The sequence below is a fragment of the Mesocricetus auratus genome, unplaced genomic scaffold (genome assembly GCF_017639785.1).
Source record: "Mesocricetus auratus isolate SY011 unplaced genomic scaffold, BCM_Maur_2.0 Super-Scaffold_100010, whole genome shotgun sequence".
Taxonomy (NCBI): Eukaryota; Metazoa; Chordata; class Mammalia; order Rodentia; family Cricetidae; genus Mesocricetus; species Mesocricetus auratus.
The window spans coordinates 26756493-26779802 of NW_024429194.1; the positions used below are offsets into that span (position 1 = coordinate 26756493).

The 23310-nt window shown below is 42.7% G+C and overlaps 1 protein-coding gene across 2 annotated transcripts in view; it reads left to right on the plus strand.

Annotated features, from left to right (window-relative positions):
• Nucleotides 1–23310, plus strand: part of Col4a4 (collagen type IV alpha 4 chain) — a 112481-nt gene that overhangs the window by 11313 nt on the left and 77858 nt on the right. For both annotated transcript variants that reach the window (XM_040753220.1, XM_040753219.1), the window contains 3 exons: nt 2298–2441; nt 3844–3886; nt 9891–9968. In XM_040753220.1, the coding sequence (XP_040609154.1) occupies nt 2404–2441; nt 3844–3886; nt 9891–9968 (159 nt within the window). In that variant the 5' untranslated portion in view covers nt 2298–2403. The remainder of the gene's footprint in view (nt 1–2297; nt 2442–3843; nt 3887–9890; nt 9969–23310) is intronic.

Below are 23310 nucleotides of genomic sequence, written 5' to 3' on the forward strand. Positions count from 1 at the left end.
AATTGTTTTCCAAGGAACAAGGCCAGTGACACCCAAGGAACAACTCCCAAGTTTGACCTATGGCCTTCACATGCACATACATGGGCAGCTGCACACACAAGCAATAGGGTATATATGGGATAAATGCTACATAAACATAAATTCATAATAAAAACTGAGCATTGCAAATTTCCATTAAATAATATATGGGCAACATTTTTACCTGTTGGTGGTGAAAACTGGACTGTGGTGACATTATAATGCACTTGATATTTCTAAAATGATGCTGTAACATTTTTATTTTGATGTCTCTAGAAATCATCCATCCAAGTGTATTGAGAAACTCCAGATGTTAGGGCAGTAGTCAAACTCCAGATGTTAGGACAGTAACAGGCACAAGCATCCTTCTTCCGCATTTTAGTAGTATTCCTCTGTGAAAACTTTTTCACAGTTGCCTAGGGGACTGTGGAGATTAACTGAATTAATTATTTTTTAAAATTACTTATTATTTATGTATTTTTAAGGTATAAGTGCTGCATCTGCATGTATCCCTGCATGCCAGAAGATGGCATCAGGTCCCCTGATAGATGCTGTGAGCCATCATGAGGTTGGTGGGAGTTGAACTCAGGAAGAATAATAGTCACTGTTCATAACCTCTGAGCCATCTCTCCAGGTCCTGCACTGATTATTTTTTAATTTAAATACAAATATCTTTGTTTTTTTCCATAGTTTTGGACAATTTTCCATTTGTTTACAATATTGAGTATAATTAAAATGATTCAAATCAATTTGTATTTTCTTTCTAAAATAATAATTCATTTTATTGAGATTCATTTCCAGAATGTAAATTTAAATCAAAAGCTATTTAAAATGTTCAGTTTGGGTATGGAAAAGATCTATGTGTTCTCCATAATTGTATTTGTACTTGGTTTTGGAGCTATCATGGAATGCGGTTCCTCCACTCATCAGGGAAACTGGTCTTCAGTTGATACTGTGAATTTATTTGCCCATATTTCATCCAGAAATTGAAAAATAGCTTTGATATCAGATGTGCCTGGTTCCCTTCTTCTTACCAGTTCCTACAAGGGCAGGAGCTCAGAGGAGCCAAACTTTTAAAAATGAGACACCTCCATTCTTTGAGATTTTAGATTCAAAGAGATTTTAGATAAAAGTCCAGAGTTCTTTGGGTTAAGTATAAAAATGTTTTCTCTTGTTCACAAAAAAATTAAAAAAGCAAAGCTCGCCATTTTAACTCATCTAAAGTGTATCACTGAGTAGACCTAGATAAAGTCATGAGGCATACCATGGCCATTCTCTAATCCCAGAACATTGCTGTCATTCCCAAGGTAACCCTGTACTTCCCAATTCTCCATTTGCTCCTACCCATAATACTTGCTAATCTATTTTCTGCCTCTGTGGATTTGTCCATTGTCTATGTGCTTTTGACATTCATGATGATTTCAAGGTTCGTCCATGAAGCAGCACATGTCCTTGTATAATTCCTTATTATGGTGTAATAGTATTCCATTGCATTGTATAATATTTTGCTTTTCCATTAATCAATCAATTTATTTTTTCAGTTTTGGTTGTTATAAATATTCATAAGTGTACTGTGAAAGTGTGTTTTTAGTTCTCACAAATCTATCCCAGTTTTCAAAAATATGCTTATTACATATAGAGGACTTGAGAATAGTTCAATTTCTATTTTATTTCTTTTTGTCTTTTAAAGTTAGTTTACAAGGGGTTGAAGAGATCACTCAATGGTTAAGGCTAAGAACACTCAGTGAGTAAGAGCACTAGCTACTCTTTCAGAGGACCTGAATTCAATTCCCAGAACCCACATGGTGGTGGATAACTGTTTCTGACTCTCCCTTCCAGGGGATCAGATGCCCTCTTCTGGCCTCCTTGGACACTGCATGCACATTGTTCACAGACATATTTGTAGGCAAAACACTCATACACATAAAACAAAAATAAAGGAAAAACCTTATGTAAAGATAGCCTACAAAGTCACGGGTTTCTTTATGGTATTTTCATGCATTCCTCATCTTCACCCTTCACCCCACCCTGTTCCTCTTTTCTATGTCTCTGCCCCTCCCCATCATACCCTCTTGCCCCAGTAGGATATTTTAATCTCTAAGGATATTTATTCAGTATGACAAGCACTAAGAAAAGATTGCTATGTCAACAGCTGTTGAGGTTGTTTAGAAAATGCTTTTATCACTGACACAATAATGGAAGCCGTTATTCTCAATTTTATTGCACCCTGTTGTTATGAGAAACCTATTTATATTTCATGTGCATGGATTCTAACATAGGACACAGACTCTCCACTGTCCATGAGAGCCTTCTGGCAGAGAGAAGACTGCAGAAATATTTTGGACCCAGAGGTCACCAGTGAGGGTACTTGTGCTCCAGGTCTTCATGAGGTGCTTTTTCAAGCCCTCAGTTATAGGCCCCTGGTGAGTATCCTTGCTGTGTGCATGTCTTTATGGAATAAGTTCTGATGCCATTTAGGACCAATCCTGACTTTTAAACACCAACATCCTCCCTCAAATGCACCCACATCATGACAGAACATGAGTCTGTGCTGTACAACTAAAAGCCCCAGGTTCCTGCTATCTTACTTGCTGGATTTGAACAGCAAAAGCTTGAAATGTCTAGAACTTCAGAGTTTCTGAAACCAGTAGAGTGAGGACAATGCATTTTCATGAGTGCAACAGGCAGGTTAATGACCTCAAAGATGTATACATCCTAATTTTTGTTTATATGTTATTTACACGAGAAGAGGAATTTATAGTTGCAGATGGAATTGAGGTGATCTTGAGTGGGAGAGGGGATCTTGAACTATTTTGGTGGACCCAATGTCATCACAAGGATTCTTAGATGTGGGAGGAGGAGGGAGACCAGCATCAGTCAACAAGACATCACAGCAGAAGCAGAGATCACAGAGCACTAGCTTTGGAGATGGAAGGGACCATGAGCCAAAGAACATGGACACTTCTGGAATCTGAAAATGGCAAGGGGGAGACTCTCCCTGTTCAGGAACACAGGCCCCAAATACCTTGATTTCAGTCAGTGAGATCCTCCAACTCTGCTCTCTTAATCAGGGTCACACTCAAATGAAGATGGAAGTTTCTGTCTCACCGGGTCCTTCAGCCCTTTAGTCCCAAATAAACACACAGATGCTTGTATTAATTACAAACTGTTTGGCCTACGGCTCAGGCTTCTTATTGGCTAGCTCTCTCTTAATTATTAACCCATTTCTATTAAACTATGTAGTGCCATGAGGCTGTGGCTTCCCTGTAATGCTACAGTATGCTACTCTTTTGGCGGCTACATGGGTCTTCCTGGTGACTCACTCCTGGTTCCTCTTCCTAGAATTCTCCTGGTCTGGTTTTCCTGCTTATACTTCCTGCCTGGCTATTGACCAATCGGCATTCACTTAGCACATGATTTCAAAGGGGTAAAGGCTACATGAAACCAAGCCCAAGGCCTGGTTCCCATTCTCCTACCACCAAAGGTAGAGGTGGGAATAGGGGTATGTATAGTATGGCCAGGAGCATCAACTCATCATAGATGCACACCAGCATCAGGACCTTTAAAATATCCACACCAAGGGTCTTCAAATATGTCTTCCCTGACTGATAAGAGAGAGGCAATGATGGTAGCCAGAGAGATGATGACATTGACTGTGTTAAATGGTAACAGTTAGGAGTGAGAACTAGCCTTCTGGAGAGATGGTGACACTGATTGTGGCTGATGGTAGCAGTTACAAGTGAGAACCAGCCTTCTGGAGTTAATACTGTTTTTCTTGTTTTCCATGAAAGCAAACACTTACTTTGTATTTTTGCTTTTTCATAGGTCACTAATATTTATTCTTTTTACCATACAATATGAATATGGGGTAAGTATATGAATTTATTCTGTACATGGAAAATTTACTTTGTTGAATATATGATTCTTGAGAGGACATATGATTTATATGTTTTTAGAATATTTTTAAATTAGTCACTCTCTGGGCTCAGTCTTCATATCTGTGAAATGGATGTTGAGATAAGACATAGCCCAGGGCCACTTTGATATTTTTCCAATCAAAGCTGCTTATAAAATTGCCTGGGTGTTGGAGAAGCCTTTATCTTAAAATAACCACAGCCCTTCCTTAAATTCTTTTTTATTTGGAACAGAAAAGAAGTAGCTGGGCCATTTCAAGATTAAATCAAGAAATGAAAGATTCAGTCTGGATGTTTTTTAGCTGTAGAGAAAGGCCAGGCTGAACCAGCCCTCTTTCTTCTGCTCCCTCGAGGAAGAATCTAATTATGAACCCAACCTCACAGGTTTCAGGGATGTCCTGTTAAGGGATGCCTGCCATTCGGGCTGAAGACCACTGGAGTAATTGAGAGCTGCCCCACTTAAGTCCCTTGAGTACCAGAGACCTTTGTGAAGTAACTGAAATAGAAAATATCTCTACTCCCTTTTTACTAACCTGGGTCAAGGAGTAAGAAGCCCTTGGTTCTTGGTTCTCCCTTGTTACTTACTCTTTAACCCAGCTAAGACTCGGTCTCAGTCCCATGTTAAGCAGAAAGAGACTTGTTCAGTTTCGTTAATGCACATTTGAGGATGCCCCCGTGATGCTGTCTTGGGAGCGTTTTTTTTCTAGTTAATCATACCTGAGTCTCCCAAGCTTATTTTTGTATTGCATGCAATTATTTTTCTATTATGAAAGTTTGCATCATCCTAAAATTCATTCTCCTTGCTCCTTATATCCTTGTGAGTGAATGTGGTTCCTCAACTAAAGACATTTCAATCCTGGACTCTCCCATCAGCTTGTGGTGCAGGGAGATTTCTGAGTCTTCATGCAGGGAGCAGAAAGGTGATAACTTGGATTTAAGGGGAAGTTGTGAATTGACACAGTGCCTGTGGAAAACAGTTTGTGTTATCTACCACTATTTAAATGTACATTCCTTGGGGGGCGGGGATGCATTTTAAAAATCTGTCACATATTTCTATTCTGTCATGTGCAGAGATGAATGCACAAGAATATTAACTGCTGGGTGGTGTTCAGCAGCTGAGGAAGGGCGTAGCCTAAGTATTTACCAGCAGGGAATGGGTGCATACATGCTGATACTGTATGAGCTGGACAGCAGGAAGAACATGTCAAATTGAACAGGGAAATAGTGATTATGTGAAAACGGCCAGGTACTCGGCAGCCTGCCACTCGGGTATCAATGAAACAATCCAAATCACCAACATTGGGGGTGCATGTGGTTCAATAAGCTTATTAATACCTACATAACAATGTAAAGAGATGAATCCTCTTCAGGTAGGGAACTTGAGGCCAGCACATAAAGACAAAATGCCCTCTATATGCTATGCTTTTATACAGCTTGATTTTTTGTTTTGTATCTGTCATTTTCTTCCAAAAGAAAGAGGGTAGGTACAAATACTGGGCAGAATTAACTTTTTAGAAGTTAATGCTTTCCTTTCCTTGACCTTTTCTATGAGCTAAGCATGTGTTTTATGACATCTGAGGTAGAGAAGGGTAGCTTCTCCTGTTGTTTTCCTTTGAAGAAAAATAAGTTGGCTTGGTTGTAGGTGTATTTCCATTGAGTTTATGAGTATAAGTGTGTTCCCAGTGAGTGTGTGAGTGTGTGTTCCCAGTGAGTGTGTGTTACGAGTGAGTGTGTGAGTGTGTATTCCCAGTGAGTGTGTGAGTATAGGTGTGTTCCCAGTGAGGTTTTAAGTATGGATATTGTCTTAGCATTTCTATTGCTGAGATGAAACACTATAACCAAAAAGCAAGTTGGGGAGGGAAAGGTTATTTTGTTTATACTTCCATATCACTGTTCATCACAGAAAGAAATCAGGATAGGAACTCAAATGGGGCAGGATCTCAGGCAGGAGCTGTTGCGGAGGCCATGGAGGGAGCTGTCTACTTAGATTTGCTTCCCATGACTTGCTCAAGCCATGTTCTTATAGAACCCAGGCTCAGAAGCTCAGGGATGGCCTCACCCATCATGGGCTGGTCCTCCCCCATTGATCACTAATTGAAAAAATGCCTTATAGCTGCATCTCATTGAAGCATTTCATCAACTGAGTTTCCTTCCTCTGATAGCTCTAGCTTGTGTCAAGTTGACACACAAAATCAGACAGGTATATTCCTAGCTATGTGGTTCAGGCTGTGAATGTTTAATTGTCTGTCGTATTTACTGTCCTTGTATTTCTTTTTCAATGGCTTTACATTCTCTCTCTCTCTCTCTCTCTCTCTCTCTCTCTCTCTCTCTCTCCCCATGTGTGTGTGTGTGTACGTGTGTGTACATGTGTACATGTGTTTACTGAGTATGGAGGCCAGCAGACAAACTCAGATGCTCCTTAGGCATTACCCACCTCCATTTCTTTTCGTTTGTTTTGGAGACGGGGTCTCTCGTTGTCCTGGAACTTGCCAAGTAGGATAAGATGGCTGCTTAGAAAGCCCTGGAGATCTGCTAGTCTCCGCCTCACCAGGACTGGGATCATAATCTTCTACCACCATGTATGTATGTATGTATGTATGTGTATATGTATATGTATATATATATTTTTTTTAACATAGGGTCCCAGTGTCACACTCTGCATCTCCTTATCCAGTACAACATCGTTATGAAGTTCAGACTCTTCCGTTGCCAGTTCCCACCCCATTTCCCATGTCAGTGGTGATGTTTTTTTGGTTTTGGTTTTTTGAGACAGGATTTCTCTATATTGTTTTGGAGGCTGTCCTGGAACTCACTCTGTAGACCAGGCTGGCCTCGAACTCACAGAGATCCCTCTGCCTCTGCCTTCTGAGTGCCACCAACACCCCGCGTCTATAGTGATTTATTATTTATGATTTATTGAAGCTTGCCTGAGGATACAGAAAGCAAAGCCAGGCACAAGCTATAGAGCTCAGGCAGTGGTGATACACACCTTTAAACCCAGCAGCCATACTAGCTAACTAGGCAGTAGTGGCACACACCTCTAATCCCAGGATTCAGGATTAAGAGGTAGATGGATCTTTGTTAGTTCAAGGCCACATTGACTACATGAAATTGATCCAGTCCTGAAAGAAAAGCTCACACAAAGGTGATCTTAGCACCTGGGATCACATGCCTTTAATCCTGGCACTAAGAAAGTGGAGACAGGAGTGATATGGTTGGGTAGAGAAAGAAATAAAAGCAGGAGGAGACAGGAACTAAGAGCTTTTGCCTTTGAGGATTTGTGGAGACAGAATTGCCATTTCAGCTTGGTAGAGGTAAGATCTATTGGCTTGGTGCTTTGCTTCTCTTATCTTCAGGTGAGTTTAATAAATCATAAATAATATATCACCACAGGTGTCTCTTTCCTATAATCTTCTAATCTATTTTAAAATGACCCCTGAAATGTAATCCCACCTCACCTGTCTCAGTGATGCTTGGCAAAATAAACAAATATCAAATAAACATCCTGCCTTCGTTATCGAGGCATCTAATCTACTGACTCCATTTTCATCATTATTTTGGCATTTCACTGAACACAATAATGAATTCTGATCTTAAATGAATCCAAGCACTCAGACTAGCATGTGCTTGTGTGCTGTTCAAGCCAAGCCTGGGCATTTCATTCCTAACTTTTCAGAATTTTGAACTCATGCATTTACAGATAACAATGGTAATTAAAACTCAAGAGTCATACACTCCTGAAATTTCAACCTTATGTATTTATGTGTGGTTTATGTGTTATGTGTGTATGTGCTCACACACATGAATGGGGAGGACAAAGGTCAACACTGAGTATATGTTTCTATTGCTCTATTAAGACAGAGTTTCTTATCAATATGGAGCTCACCAATATAGCCATACTACCTGTCCAGCAAGCCCCAGGGATCTCTGTGTCCACCACTTCAACACTGGGATTGCAGACCTGCCCTGCTGTGCCCAACCTTGCACATAGGTGACAGAAACCAGAACCGAAGTCCTCATGCCCATATGGCAGGCACTTTAAAGACTGGCCTGTCTCTTAGCCCCTCAAGCACTCTTATTAGCTTTTAATGACCCATAACAACTTTGTTCATAAAGATGCCTTTTCCATGTAATGCTTGAAGATACTTTCTCATTGATACTGTCTGAAAATATTCCTTCTTGTCTTAGAGTTAGGGTTTCTATTCCTGTGAGACACCATGACAGTGACAACTCCTATAAAGGAAGACATTTGATTGAGGCTGGCTTACGGGTTCAGAGGTTCAGTCCATTATCCTCATAGTAAGAACCCTGGCAGCATGCAGGCAGGCATTATGCTAGAGAGGTAGCTGAGAGTTCTATATCTAGTTTGGCAGGCAGCAGGAAAAGAGAGACATGGCCTGTCTTGAGCACTGGAAACGTCAAGCCCACCCCCAATGGCACACTCCTCCAGCAAGGCCACATGTCCTAATCCTTTCAAATAATGCTACTCCCTATGAGCCTATGGAGGCCATTTTTATTCAAACCACCACTGTCCCTTAAAGGAAGCTTAGATTGAGTGATTAAAAAACCTTTTGTGTAGACCATTTGTCTTTTATCACCCTCACCCATATATATGGACATATACATGTATTTGTGTGTGCTTGTGTATATATTTATATGTAATATATATCTATATATTAATATGCATGTATTACACCTACTAACTGATCTTCCACCAGGTTTGTTGTCAACTATTGGCTTAGTGGTTTGCTTCCTTCCTTCCTTCCTTCCTTCCTTCCTTCCTTCCTTCCTTCCTGTCTCTCTTTTTTCTTTTTTTCTGACAGTGTATCATATAACCTAGGCTGGCCTTGAACTTGACCTGATTCTCTGGCCTCTAGCTCCAGAATGCTTTGGTTAAAAATTATCTGTACTCTGTTTCTTTCATTTTACATTAGGGTATGTTCATTGCCTTAAGCTTAAATGATATCTCAATTATACAAATAATCAAGGTTGTTATAGACAAAGTTTGTCTCTGTGCTTTCTTGATAATCTTATTTCTGCCACTAGTATTTAACTCCCCTTTCCCACCTGAGACACAGCCTTAGAGGGTAAAAGAAGGTGCTTGAAGCTTGCTGGTTTTTGTAAAGACTGCACATATGGAAATAGTAATTTTTGGGAATACATAGTGTGTCTCACAAAGGGCAGAGAGATGCTTGTGTGAGTGAGTGTGTGTGTGTGTGTGTGTGTGTGTGTGTGTGTGTGTGTGTGTGGACTTTCTAGAGAGAGTTAAAGAAAAGTCCATTAAAGCAGGAAACTGCCCAAATGACTGGGGTTCAGGATCTTGTGACTGAAGGACACGTTAGAGGAGCGGCCTTGGAGAATCAGAAAATTGCAGGAAGGAAAATTGTAAGACTCATCCGGAGAATTGTCCTACGAAGGATTCATTTGGTGACACAAGGGGGCTGTGGGGAGAAAGTCAAGTTTACCACTGAAACTAGACTTTGTCCGTGCACAGCTTGCCTAACTGCATAGTTACACCCTTAGACTGTTCACAACTTGCTACTGAAGTCTTCACAGGAGAGAAAGCCTCTAAATGACTCAGGCTCTGGTGGCCTCTGAGTAAGCTTCCTTTTCCTCCAGTGTCCCCAGGCTTGGAGGGTCTGACCCATGCAACAGTGCCCCAGGGACTGTACCATGGTGTGGGTGCTCCTCCTTTTCATGTGCCAGTATTACTCACTGCAGCCAGGTGTGAGAGTGTACTTGTGAAGCTGAGGCAGGAGGATCAAAAGTTTGAGTGCAGCCTGGCCGCAGAGTGACAACCTGTCTCAGAATAAATCCATTAATGTTTGGTTTTCCCGGATCTAAAGGTAAGGAACACCCCGTGGGATTTGCACACGTGGGGCTTGTTGTGTTGTGTACTCTATGAACTGAACTGAGCCGTGAGGACAGATAAACTGAACAAATGGCTTCACTTTCCAGAGTGGCAAGAAATACGGCAGCCCTTGTGGAGGAAGAAACTGCTCTGTCTGCCAGTGTTTTCCTGAAAAGGGGTCTCGGGTGAGTGATGCAGAAGTCAGCACTGACAGCCTGGATTTCACACCATTCTGAATGTTTACACAGCTCATGTTAGCAGCCAGGGGTGCATATCTTCTACAGCGAATGGGTCTTCACATTCTTAGAAAAGGTTACAATTAATTTAGACTACACGTGAAGCTGGACTGTCTGAGCAGTGTAGTTTACCCTGTGTTTTATACAACACTAGGGTCATGAACCATCCCATGAAGAAAAGTCTATAGTTTCTGTCTCTCTAGGTCACCTCCTCCAAGGTTTATTGTTTATCAGTGTTATAAAGGCTCTGAGAAGTGTGTGAAATAAAAAAAAACACTGTTTAACTTGGGTTAAGTCATCTTTTTGGACATTTGACCATAATACCCCTTCATTCATAGACCCTACTGAAACTTAATATTCAAGCCAAGGCAATCCCCATACATTTCATGCTCCATATTTGCCAGGGACTATTCTATGTGCTCAAAATGCCTTCCTTAGCTCACTGACTCCTCACCTTATATGCACCAATTGCGCTGTGCATAAGCATGAGCCAGAGGCCAATTTCCAGCTCAAAGCTACCCAGGTAGTTCTGCTGCCAACTGTACTCTTATCTATTTTGTAAAGCATGGAGTCCATCTTGGCCACCACCTTTCACATCTCAGTAACATTTCCCTGTGCACTGACAGCTGCATTTGGCAGCTGTGAATTCATGTGTGTTGAGGTTCACATGAAGCAACACTTTGCTTTGAAACCCTCATGTCATTTTGTGTGTGTGTGTGTGTGTGTGTGTGTGTGTGGACTTTACATTTTAGACCCACATAGCTGTGTATTATTTAAAGACAAAGGCTTAAGGTTGTCGGTCTTTAATAAGCTTTGGATACTTTTGAGGTTGAGTCAGTGATTTGGATGCAGTAGTCTTCATGCATTCAGGCTACTGAAACAGATATAGGACACTGGGGCCTTAATCATCTTAAATCTGTTTCTCACAGTTCTGGAGGCTGAGAAGTCAACATCACGGTGTCTACTAGTGAGAGCCATTTCTTGGCTTGAGGATGGTGTACTTGTGGAATGGAATAAGCCAGTGAGAGACAGACAGACAGACAGACAGACAGACAGACAGACAGAGGCAGAAAGAGAGAGAGAGAGAGGAGAGAGAGAGAGGAAGGGAGAGAGAGAGAGAGAGAGAGAGAGAGAGAGAGAGAGAGAGAAGAGAGCACTCTCTAGTCTTCTCAGAAGGGCTTGATGGTGATGATCAAGTCACCTCACCTCCCAAACATTCCATCTCCTACTCTAGACATACTGGGATTTCAACACATTAATAATAAGGGGCATAAGCAAACATTCAGTCCAAATGACACCCATATCAGTCCCACGGGGGTAGGCATGGCTCTCAGAGAGCATAGCAGCCTTTAGGGCAAAACATTTTCTTCCTCACTCCAAGGCTCTATTGCTGTACTCATGTGTCTTTAGAAATCCGAGTCCACTTAATTCTGTGATTCTTTACTGAGGACCACCATCTTGTTTTACCCACCTCTCTGGGGACATGTTTTAGTCATCACCACTGGATGGAGGGAGCTACTGGGGTCTAATGGTGGAGGCCAACAGCATGGCTCAGCTTCTTGTAGTGCAAGGTCCATTCTACACCAGAGGTTTACCCCCAACACCAGCAGTGCACATGTAGAGACATCCTGCTCTCACCTCCACAGCTCAGTAGGATGGGTGTGGTTGTTTGTGTTTCCATCTGACACTATGAGGCACCCAGATCAGAGCCAGCAACCACATCCAGGTGCCTGGCCTCACCTCCAGCACTGGCTCTACAGGCATGGAAAAGTTATTGTACTTAGGTTCCAACACCTGGGTCTACTGTCACTTTACGAGCTCAAGTGGGCCTTCCTGACATCAGCCCTTTGCATGTGCTGCTGGCTCTGCTTCCATTTCTTAAATGTCTCCACAATCACAAGCCAATGACTGTGTACAGAGTGTGCTTTTAAGCCTCCACCCAACCCCCCACGGCTATGTGTGGATTGTGGGGGTTCCCGAGGCTGAGTTGCTCTCTTCTCTGTGTGTGTCCCTGGTAGTGGGTGGCCGAGGGGACTGTGTGTGCACCCCCCACAACCTCGGCCTCGGGTGGCTGGAATCTTCCTGTGAGGGCTTCAGGTGTGGGTGATATTTTCCAGCAGAGGATGTGGGAGGAAGGACCATATGTCAGTGGGGGGATGGAGAAGTAGCCACCCAGTCCTTAGTATCTGGCCAAGCTCTTGAGCTATAGTGGCAGTTCCAGGTGGAATGATGAATAATAACAAGTTGACACTGAATTCCAGGGGCCTGAAGTGTCTCGTTGAGGCTATTCATTCCATCTAGGGAAAGCTGGCATCCCCAAGAAGGAAAATTTCCTCTCCTGTGGGCTCACTGGGTGGTTTGTTCAAACCCTACACTAGAATTACACTAGAAGTAATTCTTTTTATTTTTTATTCCTTGATAATACATGTATATAATGAATTCTGGTCATTTTAATCATCATTATCCTATATCATCACTCCATAGTCTCTCTCTCTCTCTCTCTCTCTCTCTCTCTCTCTCTCTCTCTCTCTCTCTCGTGTTTGTGTGTATATGTGTTTTTTACATGAATTAATTGAACTTGATTAGGGTTTCTTGTATGAGTATGGGTGGAAGGCTATTTACTTATCAGTGGACATATCACTGAAGAAAATGACACCTCTCCAGCCACCATCAATTATCACGAGTTCCTTATAGAGGAGTAGTGGCATCATGAGCCCTTCCCCATCCTTATTCAATAACTTGTTTTGCTGCTGTTTTGTTTCAAGACAGGGTTTCATTGTGTAGCCTGGCTGTTCTGGAATTCATTTTGTAGACCAGGATGGCTTTGAACTCACAAAGATCCACCTGCTACTGCCTCCTAAGTGATGGAATTAAAGGTGTGCAACACCACCACCCAGCTTTGGTCAACACCTTATATCAGGTACTTAGGTTTTCATTTCATAACTATGGCTTCTAGAGGAACATTATTCACCCATGCAGGATGCTAAAGCAATTCTTGACAAACAAAATTGGTGTCTTGATAAAAATTGTGGTTAGTTCTTTGAACCTGGAGCTACAGTGAGGTAAACCAGGGACAGATAGGTGCAGTGGTCCAGAGACTGTGGCCCAGCCTCTTTTCTCAATCAGTTTGAGTGTGACTGTAGTTGAACAGCTTCATTATATCCTAAGAATGTATTTGTCATGGGGTCATGAAAACAACCTCTTGACTCATATCACACACCTTAGAGGGACAAGTTGTTGCTCGTTGGTACCCCCTTTGGAGTAAGTGTATTCTGTTGCACTGATTTGAGCATATTACAATAAACCTAGTAGGCAGTCTACAGGCACCAATCAATAGATTAAAACCCAGCCTCCAACACAGAGAGAATAAGGAACTGTGTCAGCACACTGTGGACCCACATGTAAGCCTGCTGCTTTTTAAGTTAACAATGACTCTCTCCTCTGCACCTAGACTACCTATCTCATATGCAAGCACTGCTTTGAAGTGTGTAAACTTTCATAGTTCAAATCCCTGTGAGCTTCAGATGTGGCCAGAGGTGAGTATCTTCATAGCAAGGCAACTGTGACCACTGTGGCACTAGGAACTCCCCAGGCCAGTGGTATTGGATGGGGGCAGGAGATGGGGGTATACCCTCCTAATGGCTGGCTTGCAGGTTCAAGCTAGGAGAAAAAGGTTTCTCTAGAGGGTTAAAGCCATCTCTTGGGGTGATGGTATCCCCTGATTCTGGGATGTAAGGTGTGACTGGAGAGCTATTGAGTTACCCTCTTACATGATATATGATTCTTCACTATCTCCTCAAACTCTCTGTTGATCTCTGTAAGGAGGCAAATAATATAGAATTGTACAGGATTTTAACTTAGTCTTTGTCACTTTGAAGGGAAGCAGTCCATGTATTTAGTGGCTGCCTGTTGGTAAGGAAGATGAAGTCATGTCCTTGAAAACTAGGATGGGACCTTTTATGAGTTCTGGGTTAATGACTTGAATGGAAATATTAATTAATAGTTTATCTTTCTGTAGCTTACTTTAAAAAATAGGTGAATATGTTTTCTCATATGAGGGAGTGAAGAAGTCTTGAAACAAACAAAGCTTTGTGATGTGGTTTTTTTGTACAGGGGCACGAGTGGCTTTAAATTTGCACCATCTTTAAGTTTTCTGGTTCGAAACCCTGATCAAATATTAATGAGTTTCTCTTTCCTTTGGATTGTAAACACTGATTATGCTCAGTACAGCATATCCCTGCACTGCCACCGACCCATCCCTTATGTTTTTATCAGCTTGTATCCTGTGCCTAGAAAGTAGAATCTACTTGGGGAATTTCAATTATTGTTGATATTTCCTATGTCACTAACTTATTTGCACACACAGTTCTAACCCTCAGACTCTTTGTCATTCACATGTCTGCATTTAGGACACTAACTTAGGACACAGCCCAACAAATGGTTCAGAGCAGTGATTACATGTCTCCAAATTCCCAGTAGTAAGTAATGTTGTATTTTCACAGAAACACCATTCAGTGACAACTGGAATGTGATAAAGCTAGTTGTCATGCATTGCCTTTGTTGCTGCTTTCTTGTCATACTACATCCCATCCCCCCCAAGGACTCTATCTCACTGTGTCATCACAGAAACCCCCAGTGATCATTGATAACTATGATGTGCATGGCTTTAGGGGACAGCAGGTATCCTGGGGTCAGAAGGCTGGGACCATTCTCATTGATAAACATGAGGTGCTGGGTCACGCCTTTGTCTTGCAAAGGCACAAAAATCCAGAATTTTTCTGAAAGCCTTGTGCCCACATATTGCACGTGTTTCTTGGTGGATTCTAGCTGCCAGGCTCAATGTCACAACATTGACTTAACTTGCTCAAGTGTTTATTTCAGAAATGGTAACATGGTTTTGAACACCAGAATACTTGCAGAAGCTGAAGGGATCTATTTCCAGATTTGAGTTTGCTGTGTATAGGGGTTGAGTATTTCTGAGAAGGGCTTTGCAAACCTATGGTTAGCAGAGGGACTGTCTACAGTGTTGACACAGCAACAGTAGTTGGCATCTGTCTGAAGAATTGCTGCAGGTAACTAACATCAATTTCAGTATGCTGACAAGTCTCCTTGGTACCTAGCATCCGTGTGTGTGTAAGAAGGAAGAGGAATATTTGCTTCCTGCACTGTATGATGTGCCACGTGTTTCCCACCATGCTGACTGTGCATGTGGTTCGAACATAACCGGACTTCTACCAGGACTCTGTTGTAGTGTGGTTTGATGGTGGGTTTTGGCACATCTACTTATGCCAACCATCTCTTCCAGTGTAGTGATTTCTAGTGGGCTTCAGGTCTCCCTATGTGGAGTTCAAATTCTTATTTGGTCACTTTGTTGTGTTGTCTTAACTGCAATCAATAGCAATATCTTCCCATTTATTCAACAAATAACCACCAAACCCTTGCCAGCCAATGGGCAAGACCAAGAGGAAAGTGGCTGGGACATCTCACAACACTTAGTCTCCTTAAACAAGATAAGAATTACCCTCCAGCCACTATTTCTGATTCCCTGGTCAGTGTCAGGCACTTTCTGGGCTTGAAGATGCCTGGTGGAAAAGAAGAGACAATAGAGGGTCTGGATTCTCCCTGGTGCCTTAGTTGATTTCCTGAGCTGGCTCTGCATGGGAGCATGTAGGCATTGGGCACAGGATGCTGGATATGCCCTTGAGATTAGACATGCTGGAGTTGGAGGGAAGCCAGCCCCATCGTGGAGGAAAAGTCACATTAACATCCACAGCTTTGGTGACAAATTAGCACATGCTTGGTGACTGACTGCACCAGAAGTATGTTCTTCACTTGAGACCAGATGTTCAAAGGCAAGCGGTTGGCTCTGCCAGGCTCCAGCTGGAGAATCTGCTCCAACCTCCGTGGTTTTTGAGAGTGCTTAACATTCCTCAGTCCTGGATGCATTGCTCCAACTTCCTCCTCCGCCTCCCTTCAAGTTGCTCTGATCTCACCCACACCCTTCTTATAAGGAGGTATGTGATGGCAGTTAGAGCTCTCCTGGGGGCAGCCTGCAATAACCGATCCTAGGAGAAGACCCTAACCACATCATGTCTCTTGTCATCTTGTAAGAGTAATGAGGATGGGGAGGTGGAAAGATGTAAGTGGGCAAGATGAGATGTCACCGGGAAAGGAGGAAAAGCCACAGGAGCAGAGTGCACAGAACCTGATGTCCTAGGTCTCCAGATTGCAGAGAAGATGCCAGGCTGTTCCCAACGTACTAATACTACAAAATGGGAGAACCGCTCGTCGGGGGCTAGTCCAAGAGGTGACCTTACTGTCCAGTGTCAAAGCTTTCTCCTCTGCTTCTCTGTGCAGGGTTTTCCTACTGCACTTGCATACGGTCTCCCAAGAGCATACCTAGAGTCCCTAGTGCTCCCCAAGGCAGACTGATCAGTGCGCCCCAAGCTCACTGTGAGCAGGGGAGGCAATCTTAAGGTACAGGGACATTCTTCGCTACTGCAGCCTCCTTGGATGGATCACTGTGTTCACTGTGTTTTCATTTAATTCTTGCATTCTGAAACTCTTCTTGCTGTCCAGACTCCTCCCACCCCCATAATGTGGGAAGACCCTGGAGGCACTGTGTGCTTGGAAGATTGGGGTTTCAGCGGCTGCCCAGTTCGAGGGTGTTTGTGATATCGTAGCGACACCTAATGGCATGCCCTCTGAATTACACTTCCACATTAAAAAGGCATTAAAGGGAATGCCAGTAATAAATGATAATAATAGATGTAGCAAAGGGAGAGGTAAACTAGACATAATGTTTATTTGTAAGCTTTAGTTATAGAAATATTTATTCAGAGTGAGTACAAATTTAAAATTTGCACACTGTGAATCAGTGGCCAAATGTCTGTGATGAGAATGGATCTCTGGTCCCAAATTTATTTGAAAGGACATCGTCTAAACAAATATTAAGGAATATTCACAAAACATAAATGAATTATAGGTGGTGAATCTGGGCATTATTTTCAGGTAGACATGATGGTTTGAGGAAAGTTAGGTTGGTGAGGTTTGGGATGAAAAGGCGGCAGACGTTGATATCAAAATGTCTGGGTTCAGATCTCTACTTCCCCAGGTCCTGGCTGTGTGGCCTCAGGCAAACTGCTTCATCTTTCTGAGGCTTAGAGTCCTCCTTGGAGAATGAGAAAGTGTACAAGGATGGCTTTCTGCTTTCTATGGCTGTAAAGAGCCTATGAGAAGGAAGCAGAACACCCTATTGAGCTTAGGACAGCTGAAGAGCCCGGATGTGGCGGCATGGTAATCAGTGTCACTGCCATCAACATATTTTTGCCTAGAGGATGGTAGGGTTTGAGTGACAGATGAAGAAAGACTATTGTCATCTCTGGGAAGCAAGTGTGAATGAAGTGTAACTACCTGGTCACAGACACTGGTAGGCATGGGTGGTGGAGAGCACATTGTGCCATCAGAGTAAGACTATGATCTCAGGAAAGGACAGATTGAGGGAAGCTAACAGCTAAGGTAGGGAGAAAACTGGGATCAAGAAAATGAGGGAGAATGACAGTTAGATAACCTGTGCTACAGATGGCGTGACCCTGATCTGGACTTTTCAGTGAGATAAAGATGAACTTGACACATGGCAGAAACTGAGTTAAAAGTAAGACATGTCAGACATGGTCATGGGACAGAGAGACAGTGAGTCCAAATGGATCACAGGATGCTGAGTGTACATCAGTCACCACCAGCAGGTATAGGGTAGGAGCCTGGGAGAGATGAGCTCTGCTTTGACATGCTGAGTGTGAATTAGGAGAAACATACCCAAGAGAGTGTCTAGAAGACAGCTGGGAACCAGGGCTGGCACTAGAACATGACATTGAGGCCCACAGGAAGAGAAGAGGAGGAAGAGGAAAACCAGAAACGTCACTGCAGACACCATAGGAATTAGTGGGATTCTGCACTAAGCCAGTTAAGTAGTGGGAGGCCAGTTTTGTACACATAGCAGGAATGATGTCGACCGCTGTTCTATCTGAACATCATTGCGGGATTCCATGCGGAACCTGTTTTAATCACATCATGGTTAGGATCAAGTATGATTAAAAAATAATTTCAATGATAAAAATACTTGTGATTTATTCTGTAGTTATGAAAATAACTTTCATGAACTGTTATTTTTCTGTATTCACTCTGTAATTAATTCTATGATAGCCTTAGAGAGAGCCAAGCCTAAATATTTACTTATAAGGAGTTTCTTTTTTTGACCCGTTTTTTATGTGAACTGATTTGATGAAAATAAAAATTCTTTCTGGTTTACTATATAATAATTTATCCTAGTAGACTAGACTGGCAGACCACTATTTCAAAGACTGGGGGATCTTTGTGAGCAACAGCTTTTAGACAAATTTAGTACAGGCACCCAAGGTTTAATGCGTTTCTTTTAAATTTTTTATCATGTAACAAAATAACTAATAATATTAAAAAGCACTGAAATGAAGCCATAAAGTTCACAGTCTTCAAAGGGAGATCTCCCAAACTTTATGTGAGTTTTCCACTTACAACGTTGCTGTTTAGGGAGGTTGAAATCAAGACATGATGACATTTATGCCACATTTTGGTAAGATGCCTGCAGGCCTGCAAGTCTGCTTGCTGCTCAGGAAAAAATAAAAAGGGTAAAACTTAAAAATCTCATCGTGGAAGCTGCAGTGTGATACCACGAGTCACGCAGTAAACCCCTTTGTCCTTCTGTCTTTACTTGCAAGTGTTCATTGTAAGGAGTCATTGGTCTGGTTCGAGGTCTCTGGTTTCTACTACACTATCGATGCTGATTCTGGGCCTTCACTGGGACTCTTCTTGGACATCCTGTTGTGGCCTTGTGTTGTGGAGATCCTGCAGCTTTGGGCTTGCAGGTCAGGTCCCTTCTCGTGCTCCAGCAGATCATAGATGGGTGGATGATGAGGCGGCCAAGTCACATCACTGGGTCTGGACCTGGGCAGCTGTAGGGTTGGTCTACTAGACATGAAATGGGGGAAGCTCTCCCATGCTTATAAATTTGGGGCTTGCTCATCCACAACTGCACTAACAGGGTTGGCTCTCCTGCTCTTATGCCCCAGAGTTGATGGGTGTGTGGGGTGGGGGTGGGGTGGGTGTCACCTCTCCCCTGCCCATGCTGTCACAAGACAGATAGATAATGGGGACAGCTATCTCATGCTCACAATTTCCGGGCTGGCTCACCCACACCTTCATTAACAAGCTTGGCTCTGTTGTGCTCCCCTGGGGAGATGTAGGGCCTGCAGTTGCAGTTGGTGGGATTCAGGGATCGTTCTCCCACAGGGCTAGCTCCCCCACCTGCCACAATCCATGCCACCTTCACATGACACTTGAGCAATAGGAAGAGCTCTCCCAAACTCACAGCTTCTGGCCTGCCTCACTCACACCTGAGCTAACCGGATTTGCTCTATTGTGCTGCCCTGGTGAGGTACAGGGTCTATTGTGTTGCACCTGGTGAGGGGCAGGGACTGTTCTCCTGGAGCTTAGCATTTTACAGACGACCTACAAGCCATTGTTCCAGGAACTGTACTTTGGGGCTTTAAGGGATCCTTTGCACCTGTCTTTCCTTGAGGTGGGGCAGGGTTCTGCTTATTTTGAGAAGCATTAATTGTTCTCTGCAGTTACGGTTTGAGAGTGTTTTGTTTCCTCCAAACAGGGGCTCAGTCCTCAAAGTCATGTGCTAGTGGCATTAAGGGGTATTAAATGGTATCAAGAAACATATTATTGCCATAATGCTTAGAGGTGGGGCCTCTGTGGAAGTGAATACAGTATCAGAGTGGACCCCCATGATTGAATCAGGTGGCCTTACAAGGATGGGGAGAAACTACACCTTCCTACCCCAGCACACACACTCTTTCTTCCAGCACTATGTGGTATAGCTTCCTGCCCTGTGGCCAGAGCGTGTACCTCATTTATATACCCTGTATGTACTTCCAGAACTACAAACCCAAATGCATTTCTTTTCTGTCATTAATTAATAAGAATAACAATTATTATTATCATTATTAGTATTAGTATTATTTGTGATACTGAGAATTGGGCCTACGTCCTCATGCATACTGGGTATGTCCTCTACCACTGATCTATATCCTCAGCCCAGCTCTTTTCTTTGTAATCAATCAGTCTGCCTCTGGGTTGTTTCATTATAGTAATAAAGGTTGACCAAGACATCCTTCCCGCCAGCATGGCCGTGGGAGCCTTTGTACTGTCTTCCTGGAGCTCGTGATTCAGTGAGTGTAGGGTTCGGGGGAGGGCGCAAGTGAAAAGGGGTGTAAATAGGGGAAAAGTGTTCTTTTGGCATCTTGCTGAGGTATCTTATTCTCCAGCACAAAGGCAGTAAGTCAGGGTGAAGAGTTCTTTCCATGGGAACTTAGAGGGACTGCCAACCAAGGGCGGGAAGGGAGGGCCCTGGTGAGTCAGGACAGACTGTCAGTCCGGGTGGGAAGGTGTGTATGTCAGGGTGACTTGTGAGCATACTCAGAGCTCTGAAGTCAAGAACTTACAGACATGGCAGAAGTTGCTATGCATGTCAAGGGCAGGGGTTGGGGGAGGGGAACTGAAGGAAGGTTTGGTTTCCTTTAACAATACAGCTCATTTCTGCTCTGCTGTTTGTTTTTAAAGTATGTTTATGGTTCCTTCTCTCATCAGGACCCATTTCCACAGTGTACTAAATGGAATTCTATCAGTCTTACCACTGTGTTAAACATTTCCATTCCCCCTTTCTCTGAAAAGTTCCATTAGCTTACTGGATTCAGGATTGCATGTCTGAAATGAAATGCATTAAAGAGATTTATGACCAGTTAATTGGCTGTCTCTTTCTTAGTTTCCCTTTTATATTTGAGAGTTCATCGTGCTGTCTCCAAATAACACATTCTTGTAAAGTACTGTATTCACAGAAGACAACTTAGGGAGTTGATGTACAAATTACTTGCACGATGAAAAGAGAATTCCAGACTTAATAAAATAGCAGTTGTAGCCAGACATGATGGTGTACCCTTTAATCCTACCACTTGGGAGGCAGAGGCAGACAGATCTCTGTGAGTTCGAGGCTAGCCTGGTCTACAGAGTGGGTTCCAGGACACCCAGGATTATTTCACAGAGAAACACTGTCTCATAAAACAAAACAAAAAACAAAGAAAAAGAAAACAATAGTAGTCGTTTTCTGACTTTCGTATTTAGAAAACAAGGGAACTTTTAAATGTATCAACATAGGTAAGCAAGTCATCTGAAGTCATCATTGTTCCTTTTAGGTTGTGGTCTAAAATGCTCTTGCTGTCCATTGCACATTGATCTACTTTCCCCATGTTGTCAAGGTCTCAGCGCTGCTTTGGTGTCGCTATCTTGTAACACACACGTATATATCAGAATTCTTTAAAAAGCTCAATCTTTTAGAACTCGCAATTAACTGTAGCCATTATGCTGAGGATAGACAAGCATGAAGAAAAAGGAAAAGACATATAAAGTACAATTTTGATTTGCACAGTCTGGATAGATGTTAAAGATTGCCTGTGGAGTCAGTGACTTAGTGGTGACACAGAAATGGCAATGTGCCTTTATTACAAGGGCCACAGTGGCTGATTATAAGATGCACAAAGAAGGGGATGTGAAGTTGTCCTGGCTGTGTCTTCCCTCCCGCCGTCGCTTGCACACCATTCTGGAAGCCTTCATTTGTAAATATACAGTCAGCAAAAGGCTCTGTCCTGGTTCTTGAGGGTTGGAGCTCATGATACACTTTTCTGGGGCTTCTTTTTGTCATTTACACATTTGTCATAATAGTTCATAATAACAGTGATTAACATTTACCAGACAGGTACTCTCTAAAACAGCTCTACTGGTTTTATTCTTTTTTTTTTATGACCCTGAGCTCTTGTCAGATGAAGATGTTGAGCATGGGAGAGGCTCCAGATGCAGTCCATAAATGCCACAGTGAACCTCGAGCCTGGGCCCTCTGTCGTTGTCTTCCAGGATGGTCTTTGTGGTTTTCTCTAATGGCTGTTTCCAAATGCTGTCAACTCGCCCCATTCTCCTCAGACCCTCACTGCAGACTCACATTTGCTCAGGGGAGTTTAGCTGTCCACATATGCATTTTTATGTTAACATCCCAGCCTCAGAGGGGACTGCTCTGTCTTTCTCAGACCCAGGTCTTCCTGTCAAGGGCTCCTCTAGCTGTCCATGGAGAGGACTGACTTGGTTTCCTTTCTTCCTGGGCTCCGTTCTTACCTTCACTCTCTTGCTCTTTTACCCCTGCTACCTTTCTGGCTGCTTGTCTTTCCTGTTTTCAGGGTATTCCATACTGTGATACTGTATGTGTGTACACACACACAATGCACTGAAACAATTTAAAAACTCATTTTTAAAAGATGCAATTATGAGTATTGTTTGAGGCAAGAGGTTATAAACTATCTTTTTCTTTTTTCTTTTCTTTCTTTTTTTCTTTATTGATTTTTCAAGACAGGATTTCTCTGTGTAGCTTTGTAGATCAGACTGGCCTCGAACTTACAGAGTTCTGCCTGCCTCTGCCTCCCGAATGCTGGGATTAAAGGTGTGCCTGCACTAACACTGCCAGGCAAAAAGTATATTTTTCTTAAAGGATTTTGGAAAATTTGTAGAGTCACAGAAACTCACAGACCAACTTTGAATGACTTTGAGAGATGTTTCCAAACTCTAATGAGACATAACACATGCTGAAATATGCTGGGAAAACAAGATGGAAGTTTCTGTCCTGCCTGGTCCCAGAGCCATTTAGTTCCAAATAAACACACAGAGGCTTATGTTAATTATAAACTGTTTGACTGATGGCTCAGGCTTCTTATAGGCTAGCTCTCTCTTAATTATTAACCCATTTCTATTAATCTGTGTATCTCCACATGGTCTTGGCTTTTTGGAGAATGCCCAGGTGTTCTTCCTTGTGGGTAGCTACATGGCATCTCCTTGGCAACTCACTTTCTGCATTCCTCTTCCCAGAATTCTCCTAGTTTAGCAGCCGCATCCATACTTCCTGCCTGTCCATGGGCTGAAATAGCTTTATTAATCAACCAATAAGATAAACATATATTCACAGCATACAGAAGGACATCCCCCATCAGCTGAGCACATTTGCCACTACAGTGTGTGACAGACCTCCCTGCCTTAGGGACAGCCGTATTACTTAACAGCTCATAGCAAACTTCTCTCCGTCTACTGTTAGAATTGTAGCCCAAGACAACAAAGCAAGTTATTAAACTTAACAATTGAGTCGAATACACTTTCT